General features: G+C 44.7%; 1 protein-coding gene across 4 annotated transcripts in view; it reads left to right on the top strand.

Moving 5' to 3' along the window:
* RBKS (ribokinase) overlaps positions 1-25,217 on the top strand; it is a 65,543-nt gene that overhangs the window by 30,231 nt on the left and 10,095 nt on the right. For all 4 annotated transcript variants that reach the window (XM_053382963.1, XM_053382960.1, XM_053382962.1 and 1 more), the window contains 3 exons: positions 3,457-3,621; positions 7,741-7,832; positions 14,491-14,679. In XM_053382963.1, coding sequence (XP_053238938.1) covers positions 3,457-3,621; positions 7,741-7,832; positions 14,491-14,679 — 446 coding nt within the window. The remainder of the gene's footprint in view (positions 1-3,456; positions 3,622-7,740; positions 7,833-14,490; positions 14,680-25,217) is intronic.

Genomic DNA, 25,217 nt, shown 5'->3' with positions numbered 1-25,217 from the left:
CACTGTTTGAGAATCTCCCAGGGACAACTGGATCGCCATTGTTGAAGATAAACCAATGGACTTTGGTGTGATTCAACAAGTGGATTCCTTTCTTCTTAAGTCTTGGAAGCTTTGCAACAAATTGCATCATGTGCTTCATATCTAGGACTAACGTTATCTAGGACAAACTTTCACACAGTTTCGAGTACCTTCCTATTGAGGTTTTCAGAAACGAAATGATAAGAGTCCAATCCAACAATGCCTCTAGGAGGAACTCATCCCAGGAAGAGGAGGGGGACTGTGAAGACCCCTCAACACCACTGAGGATCCTGAAGAAAATGCTGTCACAGTCAAGCTCTCTAGTTACCAGCCCCGAAAACAATTTGCCTGCCCCCATGACCCCCCCACACAAATGCTTGCCTCTGGCACAGACTCTGCCTTCACCTGTAGAGCACACATGCACACATATACAGGGGCTGCGGTGGTGTTTGGGCCAAAAGAAATCCAGAACTGGCAGATGAGTTCTTGCCTGGTGCTTCACTATGGGTGGGGAGCAGTCTAGTCAGGAGGGGGAGGGAGCCAGAGAAGAACCAGGTGTGCATTGAGATACAGCAGCTGAACTGGAATGGGGAGGAGCTTCCTGGGTGGATATAAACCTCCTAGTCTCTCCTGGACTTGTGCTGGGATGACAGCTGCTTATCATGCTCCCATAAGCCAGCTCCAAGCTCAGCCTCCCATGAACCTGTTTCAGTTACCTTTGCTCCATCTCCATCTCTGGTTCACCTTGTTCCCAGACATGGGGAACGGACAACAGACACTGTGCAGGGCACATTAGGTGCACCTCGGGGGCTCTTGGTTAATAATAGGCAGCTTTCTTTCCCCTGTTCAGATATTGACTGAGAATGTAGAAAGAAAAGTGCAGCTCCACACACTGGACCACCCATAACTCAGGCCTTGGTGCCTTGAGCAGGAGAGTCTGAATGGGGAATTAAATGGTGTTTGGCTGAATACACTTTGAATTCTTCATGCAGCCAGGGATCCCAGTCTTAAGTCTGCATGAATTCAGACACAAGGATTCAAACTGCATTCTCAGCAAGGATTTGAGGTTCATTTAGCAGAATTTGTGTCCCACTTCAGACTTTCCTGCTCAACACATGAAGTTTGAGGTTGAACCAATCAAGATAGCATGTGTGATCTCCCACTGTCCCTCCACACATTCAGAGAACAGGTCTTTTGTCTGATAGGGAAAAGAGAAGGGCAAAAAGCCTGGGCTTTAACCAAAATAAGCTTTAACATGTGACTGTTTGAGCTATGTTACCAGTGGCCTAATTGCTTTGGAAACTTGAATTCCTCCCTGTGAGTTCATGATGTTATCTTATCACTGTATTTTTGGGAGGCGCTTTTTTGCACGCAAGGCACTTGAAAGTCTCATTCATGAAAAATACTGTGTTCCTAAAGCTTAGCTCTTTCTTTGAAACCAACCCACAGCCAATCAGGTGACCATTCATGATTTGCAAGCCCCAACCCTTCTCTGGTGAAGCTTAATCCCTCCAACTGCATCCCACCCCCGAGATCAGCTTCCTGTGGCTGCAACTATGACCCAATACATCTTCCAAATGCAATGGTATTTACTCCTGAGAAAGAGAGAAGTCTAAAGTGCAGAATCACAGAGATGAAATGCTCTTTCTTAGCATTTCAAGCCCCTGTACCGACATGGAATTGAAACACAGCCCCACTGCATTTTAAGCCTTTAATGTGTACGTGGCCTTAGCAACACTCCCTAGCGATAGCAGTAACTTCAGGAGCAGGCAGACACTGGTGTGGAGGAAAGCCAGGCTCAGTGTAGTGTGTGGTGAAGCAGCACTGACATCTCCTTCCCTGGGGTCATGGAGACTCCAGGAATATAATCACACCAGGCAGTTGTACCATTCTCTGGCTTGGATGTGCAGTATGTGCAACAGCACCACTGTAAAACACGCCCTAAAGGCAAGGCTGCATGCTACAGTAAGCTGGAGCTATACATTATGATAAACGCAAGCTGCTGCCGAAAGCAACAGACCCTTGTCACGTTCCCCTCCCTACCCACCCCTCTCAGAATAAAGTGTAATGAAACATAACCGAGTTCTGATGTCATCATCAAAATACAAATCTGAAGTTGTGGTGTCTGTTCCAAGGAGCTCCAAAGAAGCGGTGGGCTCTTCTAATATAACTTGACGCTTGCTGTTTATTTGTTTTATTTCAGAATTGTTAGTCCACTTATTTGCAAGTTCTAGTCATCACAGTACTTTTTCTTTTTAAAAAGCAAACAAACACACATGCTGAAACATTAAGTAGGTGCCTTCTGTCTCAGTTTTTAAAACAGCTGTTGAAAACTGTTCTATTCCGTCAGGTTTAAGCAGGCAATTAAGAATAACATTGTTGCATAATAGTTGGCTATTTTCTGATTTCAACATTTTATATAGTTTTAATTGAATGATTTTGTGTATAATTGTTGTAAACTGCTCTGACACTTTTTATGAATAAAGGTAAAAGGTAAAGGTACCCCTGCCCGTACAGGCCAGTCTTGCCAGACTCTAGGGTTGTGCGCCCATCTCACTCAAGAGGCCGGGGGCCAGCGCTGTCCGGAGACACTTCCGGGTCACGTGGCCAGCGTGACAAAGCTGCATCTGGCGAGCCAGCGCAGCACACACGGAAACGCCGTTTACCTTCCCGCCAGTAAGCGGTCCCTATTTATCTACTTGCACCCGGGGGTGCTTTCGAACTGCTAGGTTGGCAGGCGCTGGGGCCGAGCAACGGGAGCGCACCCCGCTGCGGGGATTTGAACCGCCGACCTTTCGATCGGCAAGCCCTAGGCGCTGAGGCTTTTACCCACAGCGCCACCCGCTGTGACACTTTTTATGAATAGTGGTATGTAAATATTTTTAATAAGCAAACAAATAAAAGCACATCGGAATGATTTCTGTCCCCACGCTGGCTTAATCTCAGCCGTGAAGGGCCCCTGTTAGAAGAACTTTGAGCAGATCCATTTTTAAAACCTAGGGTTGTATTCCCCTTTGACCAACGCTCTTGAGAGTCATGTGCCAGTGGTAGAAAGGCGAAAGCGAGTCTCTCTCACACACACACATTTTCATATATAGGACAGGCATTCTGTATTAGGTCCAAAAAGTTTTCCACTAACAAATTTCAGTTGAAGCATCCTCTTGACAAACGTTAATGGACACTTAGGAATCAGTTGACCTAAGGATGTGTCTCTCCATTGTGCTTCATGTATCTGATGAATCGTCTTGAGCCTATGGAAGCTCAAACCATAATATTATTTTAGACGACAACGTAGCATGAAGTTCCCCAGGTGCAAGCTCCGATTGAAGCGAAGGGGAGATGTACAGCTATGTGGGTAGAATCCATCCCTTTGCGAAAGAGACTGGTTGCATGGTTACTTGTAAACATTTAAAAAATCAGAATTGGTTTGTTTTTTAGGGGAAAACTTTATCGTCATTGTTGCAGGAGCAAATTTGCTTTTGAATTCTGATGACTTAAAGAAGGCTGCACATGTCATCTCAAACGCTAAAGTCATGGTCTGCCAACTTGAAATAACCCCAGCTATTTCTCTGGAAGCCCTGAAAATGGCACACACCAGTGGAGGTAATCTAATAATCTGTCTTAATTATTTGCTCTCTTTTTAAATGCTTTTATATCCTTTCAAGGCAGCAGGGCTTCAGGACTATTTTTAAAACTCAGTAGTGGAAAAGAAGGTGACGTGTGTTTGGCAGCTTGTGCCAAATTTGAAAAGAAGAGCGAAACTGATTTCATTTGATTGGCAAGACAAAGTTCATCTCTTAATTGTCATAAGAGGCACATACTCACTGTCTGGGTTCACGGAGCCTTCCCCAAACTGATGCCCTCCATATCTTTTGGACTGCCATGTCCCATCATCCCTGATCATTCTCCATGGGAATTTTAGCCCGAAAACATTTGGAGCTCCATGGGAATTTTATCCCGAAAACATTTGGAGTTAGGAAGGCGATGTCAAACCATGGTTTAGTGTTCTGTGTACAAGCAGCAAGAAGCCATTGCAAGCCTTGGATTTTTATGCTCCCGTCTTTCTTCCTCCTCACATTACTGGAAGGGGGACTACATGGCTTCACTTTCTGCAAAACACATTGTCATTATGTATAGCCCAAGAGACTGGAGTTTAAAACAAACTGGTTAGTTAAACAAGCCAGCTTCGAAACCCATAGTTTGAAGTTGGCTTGCTTAGAAATTGGCCAGAGTTTGTTTTAAACCACAGTCTTTGCTTCATCCATAACAATAAGCCACGTTTTGTGGAAAGTGAGGCTAAATTCTTCTGCAAGACCCTTTACTGCAACAGTCACACCTCTGAATATTGCTTTCGCCTACAGTCACCCTCCTTGTTCTCCTTACTTGCTACCCCAGAAGTTCCTAAAACGTCAGTCCTATATCCACTTACCTCAGAGGATGCTTCATCGAATTCAATTGGAATTACACTGAGCAAACATGCATAAGTTTGTGTAATCTTTTGCTTAGAAAACCCATTTGTTTCAACAGTGCACACCTGCACTAGGCTAGAGTGACAACCTTGTGCATCTTATGAAGTGACCATAATAAATTTGTTGTGCCATAATAAATTTATTAGTGTTGAAGGAGCTCTTTTTGTAGCAGCAAGGGCAAATTATTAAGTGTTTCGTTACATCACACGTGTTAAACCAAAAATAAATAAAAAATTATTAGGTGAATGTGAGCAAGAAAGGCATTAGCAAGTTAAGACAAGAGACTGTGTAATTGGAAGATCAGAACCATCCTAACCATTCCATCTTTCGTCACAGTGTGCTCCGTACTCCAGTAAATCTATGGCCACCTCTGCCCTAGATGACAGGACAAACATGTCAAACTGCCTTGTATAACCACATCCCCATAAACACTTTGCTAACACTGCGCAGTATTAAACACCCTCCCAGCTGGAGTGTGTTAGTGGCATTTCCTTTAGTCTGCAGATGCTGCATGTTTAATGCAGGGGTTTATGTTAGGAAGCACACTAGACTATTTGTGTTTAACAGATGCACACCGAGATGCCATGCTCAAAAGAAAGGGAGAAGTGAGGAAACGGAAGCTTGCGGTTGTAAGCCCTCTTGTCCTCATTCACTTACCCCCGTTTTACAAGGCTGCGAACCAACAGTGTTACACTTGCCGATGTCTCACTGTCCTCCTAGTAGTCATTAAAGGTCCCTGTGGCAGCTTTTGTCTAAGCGCTGGCCTCTGTTTTGACTGGCACAGTGCCCGGACAGGTCATTAAATCCAGCATGCCAAAGCGATTGTAGCACTCTTGACTCGAATGTTATTCTTCTTGTTTGCTTGAGTAGTTAAATGGAAGAGCTGAAGTCGCCCATTTATGGACCCTGCTTTCTCAGAAGTGCCTAAACAAAAACATTGATTCACCCACCATTCTGCTTTTTTTAAAAAAAAAAAATTATACAAGTCTCAGGGCGATTCGCAAGATAAAATCACAATATAAAATACATAATAAAAATAAGAACAAGAACAACTCAGTTAACCACCCCCCCCAACACATTCTAAAGGGGCTTTGGGTGTCAATAAACCAAAGGTTGAAGAGGAATGTTTTTGCCTGGCGCCTAAAGGTATATAATGAAGGAGCTTCCAAGCCCCTAGGGCAGGGGTGGGCTACCAATGGCCCTAGTTTCACCTTCAGTCTAATTTCAAAAGCTTTCTGCAAGCCATCAGTTCAGATCTCAGGCAAGAGCGATCTGTGCCACCTCCAGGTAGCCCACTGGGTGATGCAAGGGAGAGAGAGAAGCGGGTGGCAGAAAGGGAGAGAGAGAGAGAGAGAGATAAAGGGGGATGGTTCTGGCCCTGCCCACCACCGGGATGTAGCTCCCTGAAGCAATGTGGCCACCAATGGGGGGATGACCCCTTGTCCTACCTGCTAAGGCTGTCCCTCCCTCGCCAGGGGTGGACCCCTGCCCACTTGGCTTCAAAGAAAACCAGCTTGCAGGAGAGCCACCACAAGCTGACAGGGATGGGCCTTGACTCTCTTGACGTGGCCTGCAGACCTCAGATTGCCATCCCTCTGACTAAGCCAGCAGTCCTGACAGTAGAGGCTTGCATCATTGCAACAGGAGACAGTAGGAGGCAAGCTGCTTTGCTTGCCTTCTCCACCCTACCATGTCTTGATGGGGCTAGAGAGCATTGTGCCAAACTACCATCACACAGTCAGCAGAATATAGGGAGTTGGTTGCCCTGTTGCATTAGATTGCTGGTAGTCGCTTGAGCAGCCTTTTCTGTTACTGTACGGATTATCCTCCCGTGCATTTTGCAACCTGTCTTGGGCGTATTCCAGCTCCTTTCCTTTAATTTGCTTGTACTCTAACGGGATAGAAAGTGCCTCCCTATCTTCACAGCTCCTTTCTCATACTACAAAAGTGTGCTCTCAACCGTTTTGAGGGATGCAGTGATGAAAAACCTTACTTCATTTCCAGTGCTTACATTTCAGTTTCTGCATAGTTTAGGCAAATCTCCCCCCTCCATTTCCCCTTTCTTAAATAACCATTTTGCTGGGTGCTGCTAGCATGATCCAGGGTCAGTTCCCTCACTGTGCCTCTGTGAGGGGGGTGCTACTTTACAACATAGCACCCTTCCAAAGGCATTGCTGGGAGAGAGGAGTGGCTGCCCCACTGAACAACCACCCCCCTGCCCCCCAACAATGCCGCTGGAAGGTTGTTACAAGGCATCCTAAAATCTATGTTTTTTCCAGCTCAACAAAGCTTGAAGCACATCTTTTCCGCTTGCCGGCACTTGATCATCAGAAAACATGAGAATTTGAGCCCATCTTTAGCTTATACACAGTGCACTAGGGAGTGCTGTAGGAGCACTGTGTGCTTCTGTTTCCCATATTTACTTTTACAGAGGCTCAGACAATCAGGCATTAAGTTTGACCATGGTTTTGAGGAAGGGTCTAGGTGCAACAGCTAGCTGAGCGGGTAGCCTTGGTTGGGCCAAGCTTCAGAGATTCTGTGGGATGAGGCAGGCTGCTTATTTACTGAGGCACATGCTGGCAATGAGCTGCCATTTCTGCTGTATGAACTTCATTTACTTCCATGTTCCGCATTGGAAGTATTCCTGCTGCAATAGGTAAACGTTAGGATAACCAGAATCATGTTCAGTGAATTACATTTCTAATATGGAAGAGGGTTTGTTTAATATGGAAGGCTGACAGGGCACAGGATGTTAAAGACAAGCTGGATTCTGTATTTGGTACTTCCATTAGCTGAGTGAGTTTCCATGCACCTTTGATTTTCAAATTAAAAGCAGCAAACAGCCTTGTGATTCTTAGATGGAATATCTTATAAAAATATTAAACAAATTAGCAGTAACTCAACTTTCTGTTTTCTGAATTCAGCAGAGCTTTCATTCTGCTAATTAATTCTTCTTTTCTCACTTTGATGACAGTGGCATGATAATCAGGGCTTTAATATTCTAACAAAATTGGTTAACGAAACCATTATTATTTATTGTGAATCGGAGTTGCTTTTTTGTTTTGCAACATGAGAAAGTAGGATATTTTCCTGAAGATTTGTGGGTCTGCAAGTAATTTATATATCTTGGTGGGGAATGTGGAGCTGAAAGTGCCTTCACCATAACAAGACAGAGTTTTTGCTGGATTCTGCCCAATTATTCATATTCAAGCATCATGTGCCATTGATTTAGACATTTTCCATTTTCTTATAGTGAAGACTTTATTTAATCCTGCTCCAGCCGTCGCTGACCTAGATCCACGATTTTATACCTATTCTGACATCATCTGCTGCAATGAAACTGAGGTAAACACGTGTCATCACCATGATTTTGGTCGCTCTGGACCAATGCAACTTTTAAAATCTGTTTTCTGCATCATCTTTTCTGCATTTAAATGCAAGTAATTGGTTCAAATTCTGAAAATGCCGTGTTGTACAATGCTGGCTTTACTTGGAATGGGCTGGATAGCACCTGAAACAGAACTGATAATCTCCCCCCCCAAAAAAGGTCTCCATCTCAGTGGTTGTAGTGGCATACCAAAGAGGAAATAAACATACAGTTCATACTTCAACCCAGAAAGCTTTGACCGATGGCTGGGTTTGTAATGTGTAATCATTGTTCAAAATTACAAGACTAAAATAAAATAAGAGGATTAAGTGATATTCTTGGGGTGGTGGAGGGTGTGAGTGCTGTGTCCCCTTGGTGTGGTGATGGTGGCACTCACCCTTCTTCTGATAGAAAATGCTCTGTTGGAGGGTGGCAAAAATGGGGGGTCGAGGAGGATCAGTTGGGAGGGAAGGAGAAATGTCCCTATTTTCATCTGAGTAGTGTTGGAGGGTCTAGGATAGCAGCACACTGTATAAACCTGGGTGATTCCATCAGACTGTAAGAAAGAAAGAGAAGGAAAGTAGGGCTATTCTGTCGTCCTCTCCTCCATGTGTCACCTTGCAGTGCCCAGTGCTAGCAAACTACCTGAATTTTTTCCATGCCAGCAAGCCAGCCACCATTATAAGAACTGTAACTATAAGAACTGGTACTTCCCACTTCTCCTCTTTTCCCTTTTCTACTGTATCTTTTCTTCTCCCAACCCATCCTTTCCCCCCTTTTGTGTTGTGTCCTTTAGATTGTAAGGCTGAGGGCAGGGACTGCCTTTTTAAAAAGTTGCTCTGCAACTTGATTTGGGAGCCTTTTTCATCGAAGAGCAGGGTAAACATGCTTTGAATATAGGCTCGTAAACAATAAACTATAGATCCAGTGCACTGCCTTGCTGAACTTACTCAGCTACAGTGGTACCTCGCAAGACGAAATTAATTCGTTCCGTGAGTTTTTTCTTCTTGCGAGTTTTTTGTCTTGCAAAGCACGGTTTCCCATAGGAATGCATTGAAATCAATTAATGCGTTTCTATGGAAACCGCTTGCCGGGCTGGCGGTGCGGAGAAGGGCTTTTCTCCCCACCACAAGCCTTCAGGAGAGGTCCGGGAACAGAGGGGAAGGCGCGCTGCGCTTCTCCTCTGTTCCCGGAGCTTGCGGGGCTTGCGGTGAGGAGAAGGGCTTTCCTCCCCACCACCAACATTCAGAACAGCATTCTGAATGTTGGCGGTGGGAAGGAAAACCCTCCTCCCACCGCAAGTCTTCAGGACAGGTCCGGGAACAGAGGGGAAGGCGTGCAGCGCTTCTCCTCTGTTCCCAGGGCTTGCGGTGGGAGGAGGGTTTTTCCTCCCCACCGCCAACATTAAGAACAGCATTCTGAATGTTGGCAGTGGGAAGGAAAACCCTCCTCCCAACGCAAGTCTTCAGGACAGGTCCAGGAACAGAGGGGAAGGCGCGTTGCGCTTCTCCTCTGTCCCTGGACCTGTTCTGAAGGCTGGCGGTCCACCGCCAGCCTTCAGAACAGCCGTCCGAAGGCTGGCGCGGGGAGAAGGGCTCTCCGCCCCACCGCCAGCCTTCGGAGGAGCCTTCCGAAGGCTGGTGGGGGGAGGAGGTCTCTCCGCCCCACCGCCAGCCTTCGGAGGAGCCTTCCGAAGCTTGGCGGGGGGAGGAAGTCTCTCCCCCCCACCGCCAGCCTTCGGAGGAGCCTTCCGAAGGCTGGCGGCGGGAGGAGGTCTCTCCGCCCCACCGCCAGCCTTCGGAGCAGCCTTCCGAAGGCTGGCGGGGGGAGGAGGTCTCTCCGCCCCACTGCCAGCCTTCGGAGCAGCCTTCCGAAGGCTGGCGGGGGGAGAAGGTCTCTCCGCCGCACCGCCAGCCTTCGGAGGAGGTCCGAGGACAGTGGGGAAGACGCGCTGCGCTTCCCCGCTGTCCCCGGAGATTTCCCTATGGGCTTTCGTCTTGCGAAGGAAGCCCATAGGGAAATTCGTCTGGCGAAGCACCTCGAAAAATGGAAAACTCTTTCTTCTTGCGAGTTTTCCGTCTTGCGAGGCATTCGTCTTGTGAGGTACCACTGTATATCCAACTCCACTCTTGACATTTCCAGTCTAGTTTTTGTCGTCTTGTATCATGTCTGGAAGTCCACACAGTCAGCCTGCGGCAGAGATGGGAGATGCTTGCAGGTCTGCCTGATCGAAGCTCACCTCTGTGTCCATATAGTTCTCATGCATCCACATGGTCCCAAAGATGAAAAGAACAGTGCCATCTCTCATACCAGGTTTTCGCCCATTGAGGGCCAGCATGTTGAGAGGTGAAATATCCCACATATCAGGGTTTATAGATAATTTAGTAAAATTATTACCTGTATTGGAACAGATGAAGCTTGACCATACAGACAGAACACAGCAGTATAGGGTGTGTGTGTGTGTGTGTGTGTGTGTGTGTGTGTGTAGGGGGCAGAATAGCTGCCAATCATCATCTTGAAATATTTCTAAAGGAAAAAAAGAATTCAGAGCTCATCACAATTAACACCCGTCCAACTTTTTGCGCTGACTAGCCACCTACTTCAAAGGGAAGTGGAAATTTATGCCCCATTGTCAACATGAGCTGTGAAGTTTCTGCCAGGTTCCTTAATAATTCATACTGTGTGCTTGTAATCGTCCATTTATGATTGGCTGATAACAGTTATGGGATCAGACAGGAAGTTTCTGTTATTTATCTTCTCGGCAGCAGAGGCATAAAACTAGTCTGTGACTGTGCAAAGCCTTGGAAGTACCCCAAGTTGCTGCAAACCCTGCCACATGGGCTGCATCCTTCAAATAATCTGTTGGATGGAAGCACATCCACCAAACACTTGTGGATGCTTTGACAACCACAAATACTTGGTATTGTGAAACATTTTGTTCATTCCGAATTGTTGTGCTAGAATGGAGCAAAAAAACAAGGGTATAATATCAGTGGGCTATCTACCACAAAGGATATTTCACAAGCTGTGGTTTCAGATATTTTTCATTGCTTTAATAAACTTTTATTTGTGCAGCTTCTACTTCTTTGTATGTGGTTCGTGTGCAAAATACTGAGAATGCATCTTGCAAGATTATCAGTTCCTGATTTTTTGCTTAGCTGGTAGTTTGGTCCGTCCCCCCCCCGACTTTTCCCAGAAAGATCAAGCCTGTTGAAACTGGCTTGTTAATTCACTGTGCACCAGATGCAGCAGAGCCTAATCCCTGAGGTTTGCCCAGGAATGTGCTGGTTCTCTGTTCTTTCTAATTCTTCTAATAAAAGAATTGCAGAATAAGTATATCAAATGTTGGTCCATTTGAAAGCCAAAACCCTAAGGTTGTGTGCCACTAAGTGATTTCAGACTTGAAGGGAAATGGTTGTAGGTGTTGCATTTATAATGTCCTTGGCACTTTAGAGAGTTATTCCAGGGGAAAAAACCAATCTCAGATGTGCAGGGCCAGCCATGTGTATGTTACTGAATGCATTTGTTGCATTCACATATAAGGGGTATGTGTGTGATATTATTTACACAAAAAACATGCAGAGGAGGAAAGCCCAAACCTGCCCCCTTCCCATCTCGCTTCTGTTCAGGGGTGCCTGCATAATCGATCACACAAACCATTTGAATGACAATGCCTATCAACTTGGGGGGGCAGCCCCTTCAAATATTTTATTGGGAGGACCGAAGCCCCCTCGACTCCTAGGATTTGGCTCCTATGTTTTTGTTGCTTTAAGCTCAGGGATAGGAAATATTTTTGCCTGAAGACCATATTCCTTTCAGGGAAGCCACCCCAGGGCCATTTTACAGTGGTGGGTGGAGCCAGAGACAAAGGTGGTCAGAGCAACAAATGTAAACTCAATCTTTGTACAGTAGTGTAGTCTCTACACCTCCACCACCCATAACGTGGACCCAACGGCAAGTGAAAAATCCCAACAATGGATGGGACTTTGCTGAGCAAAACGGGCTGGTTCTGGGTGGCACAATGCTATTTTTGCATTTTCCGTAGCAGACTTGGAATATGCCTGGTCATGTTTCTAAAGGTGTGACAGTTTGGAGTGGGTACAATGAAATAAGGAGTCACACCTTAGAAATTCTTTTCTGCAGAATGTGAGCTTGCATATCTTTACGCTGTTGAATTCTGCATTTCTGCATTTCCTGCTTAAGCATTTGGTTCTGCAGCAGCAGCATTACCTGTAGATACGGGGGGGGGGGCTAACAGATGTTGCCAACTCCAACTCCCATCAGCCTCAGCCAGCATGGCTAATGGTCAGGGGTGATGGGACCTGTAGCCCAACAACATCTGAGGGCACTACATTGACTGTATATAGACTTGTAGATTAACAATATAAGTAATTTGGCCATTTCCTCATATCTCTGTGAGTGTTTTATGCCTTTTTGCAAAATGTGGGGGTAGGAGCCAGAGGGAAGAATCCTTTTCCCTTGGTCTTATGTAGAAAGCTCTTTAAAAATATCCTCCTTGGCCTCCTGCTATTGTGTCTTCGTTTTCTTTTTTAGAGCAGCCATTAGTTATTTCCTCCAATTGTATTTTTTTTATATAAAAAAAGTGATTTTATTGGAGGGAGGAACTTTCCAACACAGCCCAGCAGTTTTATATTTAATTTCACAATTGACACTTTGTGGTACATTTTAACTTTTGGCACGTAGCATCTGTCTAGTGTCTGTTACCTTTGCGGGAAATCGACTCCTGGCCTGCCTTGCGGTGTCCTCATTTCCCCCCTCTCCCTCTTTATCTCAGCTGCATCACAATTGTTGCAAATACAGCTGGAGGCAACTCTTTGCAGATGGCAGACGCAGCAGAAACTCCTAGAGGCATCTGTATTTGCCTAATCGGTCCGCAACCACCTTTGTATACTGTGCAGCACAGAAGGAGGGCCAGACAATAACAGTCAAGGACTGTGGGTGCTCTCTGGGATTAAAGCAATAACAGAGTGTTCTGTTCTAAACTAGGTACTATCACAATCCATGCAATCAACAGGGTGTGGTGCAGATGTATTTGCATCTTGTAACCTGCCCTTCCTTCAAGGAACTTATTGTGGTATTGCCTCATTGTGGCATTGTAGCATGCGCCCCACTTTGGGGGATGGTGAGAAGGGCTAGGGCCAGTGCTACAGTAGGGTTTCATCTCTAGACCAGAATGAAACGGTGGAAATTATTAAGGAAGCAGTCTTTGGCAAGGCACTAGGAGAAACTTGCTAACATTAGACGGCATTTGATGGTGGGAAAGACTGAGCAGTGGACTCTCCTTAGGAGACAGAATCATAGAGTCTTAGAGTTCGAAGGGACCCCAAGGGTCATCTAGTCCAACCCCCTGCAATGCAGGAATCTCAGCTAAAGCATCCATGACAGATGGCCATCCAACCTCTGCTTAAAGCAACTTGGACACTTCTCAGGAGTGTGACCCCAGGTTCAGCTCCCTCTTTCTCTGTGTGTGTAATAATGACAATAATAATAATAATTTATTATTTCTACCCCGGCCATCTGGCTGGGTTTCCCCAGCCACTCTGGGCGGCTTTCAACAGAACCGTAAAAACAGAATAAAACTTCAAATATTAAAAACTTTCCTAAACAGGGCTGCCTTCATATGTCTTCTAAAAGTCAGATAGTTGTTTATTTCCTTGACATCTGATGGGAGGGCGTTCCACAGGGTGGGCGCCACTACCGAGAAGGTCCTCTGTCTGGTTATATATTCCAAAACTTCTCTCTCTCTCTCTCTCTCTCTCTCTCTCTCACACACACACACACACACACACATTGGATTGGCTTATAAATGAACCAAGCCTTCCCTTCCCCCTTCCACTCTCCCCCCCCCCAAGGGAAAGCATTGTTATTTCCCAAACCAATCCAAACTCCTTCATTTCCCCCTAGGAAAGCCCTTCCAAACAACCTCCTGCGCAAAGCAACACAGACCTACCCCCCCATTGCTTTACATAGGGTCTACTCCCAAGGAAAATGGGGAAGGAACAAGAGGGAAGCCCCACAGTAGTTTTCTTAGAGGTGGTTCTTCAAAGCAGCTCCTTGGGTAAAGCAATGGAAAATCATTTACCTCCCTTGAACAAGGGAAGTTCATGGTGGAATCCCCGTTACGGGCACAGCACGCAGTTGGCCACTTCACACATTTTACTAGGGTGGGTTTTTTATGTGCACCTAAAAATGTTGCTTGTTTAATGTATTAATTTTTTTTAAATGTGCTTTTGAGCATGTGTCTCATGCACAAATCAGGAAACTGGGTTTGGCTGAACGCCAGAGCCCTGAATTAATTATTTGTAGAGGTTATTACAATAGATATTATGTTATTCTTCAGCCCACTACTCTGAGTCTGGTACATCAGTACGATACCTCATTTGTGGAAATAATAAATTAAGGGCTGAGTGGTTAATCTGTGCTTTCAAAGGGATTTATTGCACCTCCCACTATATTTCCTGGTACACACCATTGTCTCTCAATGCATTTAATAGTAGCAAATATTACATATCTGTTTCACATAGCTAGTAGTCTTGAAATAAATTGATGTTTTTGCTTAATCCCCGCCCCCCCAAGCTAATGTGGGTTTTGTGTTGTTTCAACCTTTTCCCCTAGGCAGAACTTTTAACGGGAATCCCAGTTGGCAATGTTGAAGATGCTGGGCGTGTGGGACGGATCCTGCTCGAGAGAGGCTGTAAAACAGCCATTGTAACTTTGGGTCCTGAGGGCTGTGTGTTGGTCTGCGCAAAGGAACCCACCCCGAAACATATACCCACCAAGAAGGTCACCGCTGTGGACACCACGGTATGTACTTTCGATTCAAAAGCCTTGCTTTGGGGGGAGGCTGCGTACACATTACCAGCTTTAAACGTGGCTATGTCATTTTTTTCTTCAATTCTGATAGAATCTGGTTGCAGGGGGCACACACCTCAAAACACAGTATTTCATAAGAAATCACAGTAAAGGTGTGGATTGTGGCTAATGTCATGTGCACGCCAGTTCCCAAACCAGCATTGGGATGCAGTGCTGGATGCAGAGTAAACCGGAGTGTGTAGACAACTAATTATTATTTGAACACTAAAAGCCCAGAGTAATCAGCCACATCTTTGGGCAAGGCATAATGCATGCCAGCAAACCATCCCATTCCATCCCACTGCACAGTGAATGTCAGTTCACCCAAGGTTTATAGGCTGGCGTTCCATAGACAGGACAGACCAGCATGTACTGATGAAATCATTGTATTCCTCCTTCACCCTCCTGTCTATTCCGTATTGCGGCAAACAGTGTGAGCGGCGACTCTGTTGCTACTTGTGGAAGATGGCGACATAATCCCTCAGCGCCATCACCTCGAAACACCCCTGCTCTTTCTGTGGTGGGAGAAAGGAGACGCCCAGCCATTCTCTCCTCAGACTCCCCAAAATTGAATGACTGGCTCTGTCCACACATGCCTGAGCTGTTTGTGCTGGCAAAAGCCTTTTGCTTTGTAGAGCTTAAGTAATATCAGGTGCTCAAATTCCACAGGGCATAGTTAAAAGGCAGAAGCGGCATGCCGTGCCAAATTAATTTTGTCGCGATTTGTAAGGTCAATGACCTGCATCTTTCATAAAGCCTGAGGTTGGGGTTCCCCCCTCCCTTCATTCCTTTCCTGTTTATGATCAAGCACTGACTGAACACTCCTTCAGTGGAATGTTAGGATTATTAGCTCAGCAGCAGCAGCAGCAGCAACAGCCATCAAGAAAGGCAATAGTTAAGGTTCCGATAGCAATATTATCTCACCCACATTTTTACAAGAGCTGGGACATTTTGTACTCGCAGTTCTGTCTGATGCAAATCCAAAGTAGTTCTGGTGAGAGCACTGTATGTACTAGCTATACATTTTAACTGCCTGATGTCATGAAATGTAACATGTGTTCTCCTGCTGCAACCATGACATTTCCCCCCCTTTTGTTAAAAGGCAAAACATAGTGCTGCTATGTACCTAAAACCAGAATAGCCGGTTCAATTCAGGGGAAGGCAAAGGAAATGGATCTGTGCTCGTGCTGTCTGCCTGTGCGCAGTGCCGTGGGGACTGCCTCGAGACCCTCTTTGCATCTCTCCCCGCCCCCCAAAATAGCAGACCAGAATTCTGAGTAGAAGCAGTCGCGATCCAAAGGAGCAGGCAAGCATATTGATCTTGAATGTTCCTGAGGTTTCCTGCCCCCTCCCAAGCCATAAACAGCAGGCCGGGAGTCTGTGCAGAAATGGACCACGACCCAAACAGCTGTATTTCCATGCTTCAGGTGTGCAGCCTAATTCTTCCGCCTCCAGAGCAACTGCTGCCATAAGCTTCTGGAGTTTCCCCACTGAGTTTGTCACTGGCACCCATGCTTTCTAGTACTGTAATCAGGGTGGATAAAAATCAGTGATTTAAAAAAAAAAGATTTTTTTAAAATTAAAATTGGATTTTTTTATTTAAATCGGATTTTGTTTATTTAAATCGGATTTTTAAATTAAAATGCCTTCGGAGGAAAAATCTTTCCAAATATAGTTTTCTATTTAAGTTACGTTATAGTCCAAAGGCTATTCATCAGGAAATAAGGATTTGTTTTTAAGTTTTTCATGTGTGCTAAAACTCAGTCTAAGTTTTTTAAAACAACAACAACAACACCGTTTAACCACATCAGTTAACAAACATGGATACATATTGTCAGGGAACTGCCATCGGAACGAGAGGAGGAGGAGGGGCTCCACGAGGATGCTGGAGAGGGGCCAAGTAGGGAGAGAGGCAGGTCTCCTGTTGGGGAAGAAATTCAGCGCGACACCAGGGATGGAGGGGGGCCAATGGGGGAAGCAGAGAGCAGGCTCAGAGACTCTTCACTGGACACCAGCGGAGAGAGCACAGGTCCTCTGATACCCACGCCCACCCTGCGCAGAAGGCTTCCGCTCAGGGAGAGTAGGAGGAGACTGGGCGTCAAACAACTTTTATGTTGGAAAAGGTTGAAGAAAGGCCCACTGTCGGATTCTGCCAGCGACTGAGCAGCCACGAAGTGAGGGGCTGTCCAGCCAGGAAAGGTTTAACCAGGCCACCTACCCAGGAGTGGCGGCAACTTACGCACGAGCAACCCCATAACCATTAGACATATACTATAATGTTATTGCTTTAGTTAAATAAATTGTTTAAATTGTTATTAAGGAAATGATTAAAGTACAGCAGAAAAGTTGTCCAAATATAAACAGTTAGCTTATTAAACCCCACAATAATTTCATAATTATCTGTCTATGTATTTCTAATAGTATAACCAAATCAGTAATTTTTGATATAACTGTAAAATCTACTCTGAACAGTTATCATTCCAAAAATGAAACCTTCCTCTGGTTGTAAATGTTAAGATTATACCAGTAAGAATGAGTCTTTCTGTAAAAAAATGATTTAAATCAAGTCTTACTGACTAGTGATTTAAATCAAATCCACCCTGACTGTAATGGTACAAGCGGAAGTGTGAACAAGCCCCAAGTGAGTGACCCACAGTCATGGCTGAGTGAGGATTTAAACTCTGGTCTCCTGCATCCTAATTCAACACACTAACCACTGCACGGCAATGACTCTCCATCACTTTGTCGCAGAGAACATCCACCTCCTCTCACCTATCCACTGGGTATGGGCAGGATGTTGCCAACCTTGGACCTGGGCTACTGCTACTTTAGTGCTCAGACAAAAACCCTATTGTCACTGTTTGCCGGGAAGGACCTTAGTCTTTTCACAATAGATGATAGTAACAAAGAAACATTTGTCAACTTCCTTACTCAGAGAAGCACAGACTTATTGGCAGAACTGCTGCCTGTTGAAATTTCGTGGTATTTGCTAAGCTCAGGCAAGTGCTCAGTTTCCAAGAAGATAGGCTGAAAAGCCTAATTTCTGCACTTGCTTTTTCTTCACACTTCCCAGGACAATCCTGGCACTTAATATCAGCTTCTGAGACTGAGCTGTGGTTCAGACTGAGTTCAGCTGTTGGTTTAATATAAAAGTGCTGATGTTTGATTTCGTGAATGAAAGCTTCTATTATTTCGCTGAGCAATACATCAGTTTATGACTTGGCTGTTTTCAGTCGGCTTCCCTTTGTTCTTATAAAGTGATATTTCATTTAAACACCCCAGTCCATGCAGAATTGTCTCTTCGTGGTTAGGTGAAGGGTTTTCTTAGACGGGTTTTTACTGATTAGATAACAATGAAATGCTTTAGTGAAGCAATTGTACCTACTTAATAATTGTGGATTACTGGTGCATTATTGGCACCTCAAGGTTTGGCTAACAATGTTATATTTGTCACATAATTTATTGCTCCTTACAGTGAAAACCATTAAAATAGTTTCACAAATATTATTATTATTATTATTATTATTATTATTATTATTATATTTTACCAATTTTTACATTTGCTTTTCAGTATAAACCCAATTACACAAATCAGTTCCAAATTAAAACAATTTTGTTAAGAGGCTTATAATAATAGACATAAATAATAAAATTGTTGTTGTTGTTATATTTCTTCAGCACATATAAGAAGAGCCTGCCTGGACTAAGGGCCCATCTAGTACAGAATATTGGGTTAGATCCACACTGGCCCACCTGCAAATGGAAGGGATAGTGGAGGAAGGAGGTCGGGTGCCATACATGTAAAAGCTTGCACCCATTCATCAGCAATCCTGGGCACACTAACTAGGGAGTAAGTCCTACTGAAATCAATGAGACTTCTGAGTAAACACACATAGGATTAGTAGTCATAATTTGAGTAGTCACAATTTAAATCACAGATAAGAAAATTCCACTGGGAATTGTTGTGTTCAAAACTTGCCATCCATTTCCTTCCACAACACACACACTGTTTTTTCTCTTATTTTAAACAGCAAAAACACAGGGGTGTATTTAAGTAAGCTGAGGAGATAATGGTCTTCTTAAGATAAAACCATCCCCTTTTCACCTGTTTTATTACACCAGAATGTTGCAACAAGCATAAATGTCTCCTGTCTAATTGCCTTCCGTCTGAAGTTTTGTGGTTGTCTGTAATAGGTCATGTTGCCAGAATCCTGAAATGTCACTCACACAATATGTGTGAAGCTTCCCTCTGCCACCTTTCATTTTGTAACAAGATGCAAGGGGAGCTCTTTGTTACAGTAAGAGTGATATACTGTACATTTCACCATATTAACAGCCGACTGCAGTGGTGGTTTCTCAGGGTCAGGGAGATGGCCCTCCCATTAGTTTGAGTAGGGTATGGAGAACTTTGGCCCTACTTACTTGCTGGGCAGATGTGAGTGGCAGTTCAAAAACATCTGGAGGACCAGAGGTTCCCCACACCTGAGTGAGTATAATGGCCCCTGGTGGGAGACATTGGGGGTCAGGAGATGCTGGAGGGCAAAGGTTCATGTGCCACCTGTCCTGCGTCCCATGACCTAGCCTGGTGTCCTCAGATAAAGTGGAGAATGTTGTCACATCAGCTTCAGTTCACAAGTCTTAGTGGCTTCTATATGCAGATAGCAGAAAGGGGGGGGGGTATTTTGTCTGCCTCAGGCAGCAGAATATATTGTGCCGGGTGTAGGTTTCTCACATTCTCCATAAAGTGCTTTTATGGGAAGGTAGTCAGTTGCGAAAATAGTATTTTCTTTTGTGGTATCTGGAAAAAGTAAGTATCTTCCAGGCCGAGGTGGGGGACTCATAATGAATCCCTTCAGACTTCTCTTTATTATTATTATTATTATGCATTCATGAGTATTTGTGCTTGTGGTGTTATTGGAGCAGTTTTATGCAATCCTGCTTTTGATATTGTTTGAACCTGCAAATGTTTTGGAACAGACATACCGCTTCATTTTCTGTGGGTGAACAGCTGATAAAGCGGAATGGTATGTAGCATAAATCCACCACTAATAGCATTACATTAATGACCTTGAAGCAAATATGCCTGCAAAAAACCCCACCAGTCTGGAGGGGCCCAGCAAGGCCTCCACACACCTCCATTCACTGCCGCTGCTGGTACGGTGCATTCAAACATGGAAATACCGTGTTAGTTTTCCTCCTAGCATTTCTGTCCCGTTTTCACATTGCAGTGCCTGTTGTGTTATGGAATTGTGGCTTTTTGACTGATATACCATCATATTGCTCTAAATTTCATTCATACCAGTGGGCGTGGTGGTGAGACACAACAATGAATGTCATCCATTGGACAGTGTGTCACTACTCCCGCACCCTTTCCACATGTGTGTGCTTCTGTTCCCCCATGAAAAGAGCAGGAAAGAACCATATGCTAGGGTACCGCCCCAAATTCTGTCACTTTACTTCTGTAATTTTCTGGGTTAAGGGGGCTACAAATGGATTTTATCTGGAATCAAAATACATGGAAATGAGCGCTGAGCATGCGTTCCATTCCGTTGGTTTTCCAGAAGTGGCTTTTACGTCATGTGAAAACTCAGATATAATGTGAAAGGCGGACTCCTGAGTTTGATAAGATGGCTACAGTGGTCTATTTCAAATGCCATTTTAAAATTTCATTTCATACTACTTATAGTGCTGTTAACTGCTGCATTGGGGTAGGCATTCTGCTCACTTGTAGCAACAATTTCTCCACATGTGAAGTTCACCTCACCAGAAGGCTGTGACAGAAGTCAGGTCCGTTCTCCATCCCAAGGACATTCCTCAGCACTGCCCATCCTCTTCTCAAACTCCTGCCTACTCTTTGCGTATAATTTTAATCTTTCTCCAAATTCTGGATGAGAACCAAGCCAGGAAATTGCAATGGCTACTGGAATAAAATGGAAGCATACGCAAATAAACCCTGAACGAGAGTCTTTTAAAAAAAACCAAAAAAACAGCAACCTTTCTTTGTTTCCCAACTTTGTGGCCTAACGGCTATGACTCAGGGGGTTATAAATACTGAACTTAATCCAGTGACTAATTGCTCAAAATTCTGTGCATCAGCAGAAGTGGAACCTGTGGTTGGTTCTAATACTATCAAATGCCTTTGCTATTCAATAATATCCCTCGGAGCTTGCTATCTAGTATGCAGTTTGCCCAAAGAACAGTGATTTTTGTTTCAGTTATCCTCCTGACAATGGGGAAGAAAACAGCTGCTAGTAAATGAAGCAGTTGGCAGACAGAGTGTCTGAGGGAGACTTCTGCAGTTCACCAAAGGAGGGTGGTTGACCTTTCTCCTACCATAGCTGTTTCCACTATAGTGAAAAAATGGCCTTGACCACAGTGTGAGAAGCCTGTTAGCAGTGGCAGCTGTTAGCAGTAGGCGAGCAATTGGGCTCTAATTGTGGTTAATTGCACGCACCAGCATGGTGAGGTGGAGAGTATTATTGTAAAAAATTACGCCCCAGATAGTGATAGTATAATAGCTCCCTTTATTTATCATGCAGCCAAAATAACCCTGTGACTTAGCCTTCTGCTTTCTCGCCTACAAATATGCAATCCAATGAATTTTTTGTAATACAAAGAGCCTTACAGAATAAATTAACCCACCAGCTGCTCCAATCAGCAGCTATTAAATTTTATTTAACACTGCATCTATTATTTTCTAAAGTTCAGGCTGGCCGCGAGCATCGCATGACTCGAAATCATCCCCTCTGACTTGACTCACTTTATAGTAGACCAAGGTCCCTTAGATCATCCCAGCTTCTGATCCTGATACAGACCCCCTCAGGGCCTTTACGAATGATCTTTTCTTTCCGCACAATAAGCATGCACTTGTTGCTCATGGGTTGCAGGGGATCCGGATGTATTTCCTTCAGGAAGTGCTTCTGTTGCCAAGGGCATTTGCATTTGTCGCTAGGAAAGCGACCTTCTAGATAGTGCATTATTTGCAGTGGGACGTACAGTGGAAAGTGGCGTGTTGAGTATCGTGGCTACTGCTGCAGCAGGGCCTTTTTCCACAGAAGGAGCAGGGATGGAGAACCTGTGGCCCTCCAGGAATTGCCGGACATCAACTCCCATCAGGATGGACAGTGCTTAGGGATGATGATGATGATAATGATGATGATGATTATACCCAGCCCATCTGGCTGAGTTTCCCCAGCCACTCTGGGCAGCTCCCAACAGAATATTAAAAACATGATAAAACATCAAACATTACAAACTTCCTTAAGCAGGGAGTTGTGGTTCAATACCTTCTGGAAGGTCTCAGGTTTATCATCTCTGCCATCTAGCCTCAAATCTACAGTTACTTGAGATTGTGCTAAAAGAAAAAAATAAATCGGCAATGGATGCAGACTTCCCAGCCAGCTATCAGGTCCATTTCCAGCCTTCCATTTTTTAGGGAACATTTTTTAGTAAGTGATTGCCCTCCCGTTCCAGACACAACTGGATATAATCAGTCTCCTGGACTCCTGCCATTGTTCCATCACAACCTTTCAGAGCAACTGAGAGCGCTTGCTTGACTGTAGCATCTGTTTGCCAAGTCTGAGCAGCAAAGAGAAGCTTGCTCAGTGAATGCTCCATGATTGTTCCTCATCCAATCAGTTCAACAAATAGCTTTCCTACTACGTAGCAAGGCTACCGGTCCCTCACTTTCCATTATATGGGAACTGGACCTGGTGCCATATTGATGTTGCATTGGGGCTAACACAAGTATAGCTTTTAGAATAGAATCTGAACGGCCAGAGGAATTAGTCAGACTCTGCACATGCAGATGGTTCTTAGCAGGATGAGGGATGCTGGAGTCAATATGTTTTGCAGGTATTCCTGTGGACGAGGAGCCAAATGTGAAGGAGAATGAGTAATTGTCACATGCATTTGCAGTGTTGTGTAGGAGCTCCTTGTCATGCACTAGGGCTGTTCTGGGCACCATCCCAGAAGAAAGCGGGGGACTTTCTCTGCTTCTATTTGCTAACAGACCTGTATTGTGCATCTGAGCATTTTCAAAGTCCCTTGCAAACCTTGGGGCATCTGACTACCCTTTGAGATCAGAAGGCATCATTATCCCTAATTTGCAGAGAGGATAAATGAAGCATCGGGAGGTGCACAGATTTTTCAAAGATCATCTCGACATAATGAAGCAACGGATGCGTTGCCAAAGGTTACTCTTTGATTCACTGCCACGCAGCCAGATACTAAGCCTTGTAATACTGGATCCCAAGGGCCTGCCCTGACTAGTACAAGACAGCACCATATGATTAAAAAAAGGCATTTTCCCCACTTAGTATAAATGGCTTTTTGATCAATGAATGGAAATGTAATTTAAGCAAATTGAGCAAATGTAAACAAGGGTTTGTACGGTGCTGCTTGCAATCTTAACATATGTAGCGGGAGAGCTGGAAGACCACCCAGGTCATGGTCTGATCTTATTTCTAAGCCACCCAGCTCCCTAATTAAATCCCTTTCTATTTCTCGTTTTAAGGGGGAGAGGGCCTGCAAGCCTTTCATAGTCTCCTTCCAGATGGGACTGAAACATTTAATGGAGATCCAGCTGTTGGAGGGATGGGAATTGTGAGCAATGCCATAAAATCAAGACATTGATGAAAATCAATATCTCATCAGGCTCTCCCTCTGAGTTTAAAGAGAGCCTTGTAGCTCAAACACAAGACAGCCCTAGGCCTTAATTTGACCAGGGCTCGGCCGCAGAACATTGCATTCACTGCCAGGGCTATCCTGGGGTGTGTGTGATATAATAAAAAAAGAATGCCTATGGGGATGTGCAGAGGGCCTGCCCCTCATTACTGAGTCACTGGAACCAAGCACTGTATATGTAGAACAAGGGAGAAGAGCTGTCACGGCAGAAGGTGGAACTTCTCATAGCTCCAGGCGCTTCTCTTTAGACATGTTAAACACAGGACATGTCTATGGCTCAGAGCTCTACTTCTGCTTTTCATCAGTCAGGTGAGACCATGCAGCTTCTGCACTGATACCTAGCTGCTATGATGAGGCCTAATAAATTGAAACTAAAACCTGGTAAGATGGAGGTGCTGTGGCATAGTTGCTCTCAGGTCCAGGAATCAAGGGAACAGGCTCCTTTTGGTGGAGCTGGGCTCTCCCTGAAAGAGCAGGTGCATATTCTGAGAGTGTCCTTTGATACCACCTCGTCACTGGAGACACAGGTGTCTTCCATGGCAAGAGTGCCATTGCCCAGCTCCAGTTAGCTCACCAGCTACAACAGTTTCTGAACCAGGATGGCTTGGCCACCATAATCCATGCTCTTGATAACCTCCTGCTTGGATTGCTGCAATACACTCTACATAGGGATGCCCTTGAAGATGACTTATAACTTGGGCAAAATGTGGTGGCCTTCCTTTTGTGTGGAGCCACCAACCAGAACCACATTACAACGATTCTCAAAGGAGGCCCAGCTTAAGATTCCACTCCAGAAACTGCGCATTTAGCAATGAAGCGTAGGTGGGCTTTGTCCGTAGTGGCACCCTAAGCTTGCAGTGCCCTTGCCCTTGAAATTTAGATGGCTCCCACACTGCTGGCACTCTGACTTGGCTATTTCTTAACCCCCTTTTAAAATGAGTTTGTTTGTTTGTTTGTTTGTTTGTTTTATTAATGCAGTAGTTACTCACCTCAAGATCTTTGTATATGGGGAAAGATACAAACCGGCAAAATAAATAATGACCATCTATCTCTTCCCACAGAAATGTATACCAGGGAACTGGGCTTTTTCCCATTGCATGTTCTGCGGTGCACATGGAGTGATAAGCAGACCTATAGCTGTGCATCTTTTTGGGGGAGGATGTTGGTGCTCCTAGCGGTGGAAGAATCCCAGGGGCCTAGAGGTCAAGTGCTGACCATCTGAATTTGGAGTGTTTGTTTGAATTTCTATTGCACCAAACCTTTTGGTCCACCAGAGTGAAACATCACCTCACCTGTGCAGTCAAAAGTATAATAATAAATTAAACAGCTGGAAATTTCCTGCCCTCTGGCTGCCTTGCTCTTCCTGGTGGTAAAGCCAGACCCAGTTTTAGGCTGGTATCCACAAACTGAGCAATGATAAATATTTGTACTGCCTTCTAGTTCATACTGCTTCCAGCATACCACCACAAATCTTCCGAAAGTGACAAACAGGATAGCAGCCTTTGTTTTTATAATCTACTCCAAACTACTCCAAGCTGATGCTCTCCTTTCAGCCCCAGCCTAGCAGAAGTTGGGGTTGCCCAATTAAATTGATTAGCTTTAGACTCAGGACAGGCAAAAGAATGTTCTTCTTCATACAGTTCATATTTGTGTATGAAATACACTAGCACAAGATGTTTTGATGACCATGGACTTCATTAGACCAGTCCTGGATATGTCTGATAAACAGCTATCACTGTCAGCCCAGCCAAATGGGAGGCATATAAATAACAAACTTCTTCTTCTTCTTCTTCTTCCTCTTCCTC

Source organism: Podarcis raffonei, chromosome 3 (genome assembly GCF_027172205.1).
Source record: "Podarcis raffonei isolate rPodRaf1 chromosome 3, rPodRaf1.pri, whole genome shotgun sequence".
Taxonomy (NCBI): domain Eukaryota; kingdom Metazoa; phylum Chordata; class Lepidosauria; order Squamata; family Lacertidae; genus Podarcis; species Podarcis raffonei.
The sequence above is the reverse complement of the archived record's forward strand: the minus strand, read 5'-3'. Positions and strand labels throughout refer to the sequence as shown.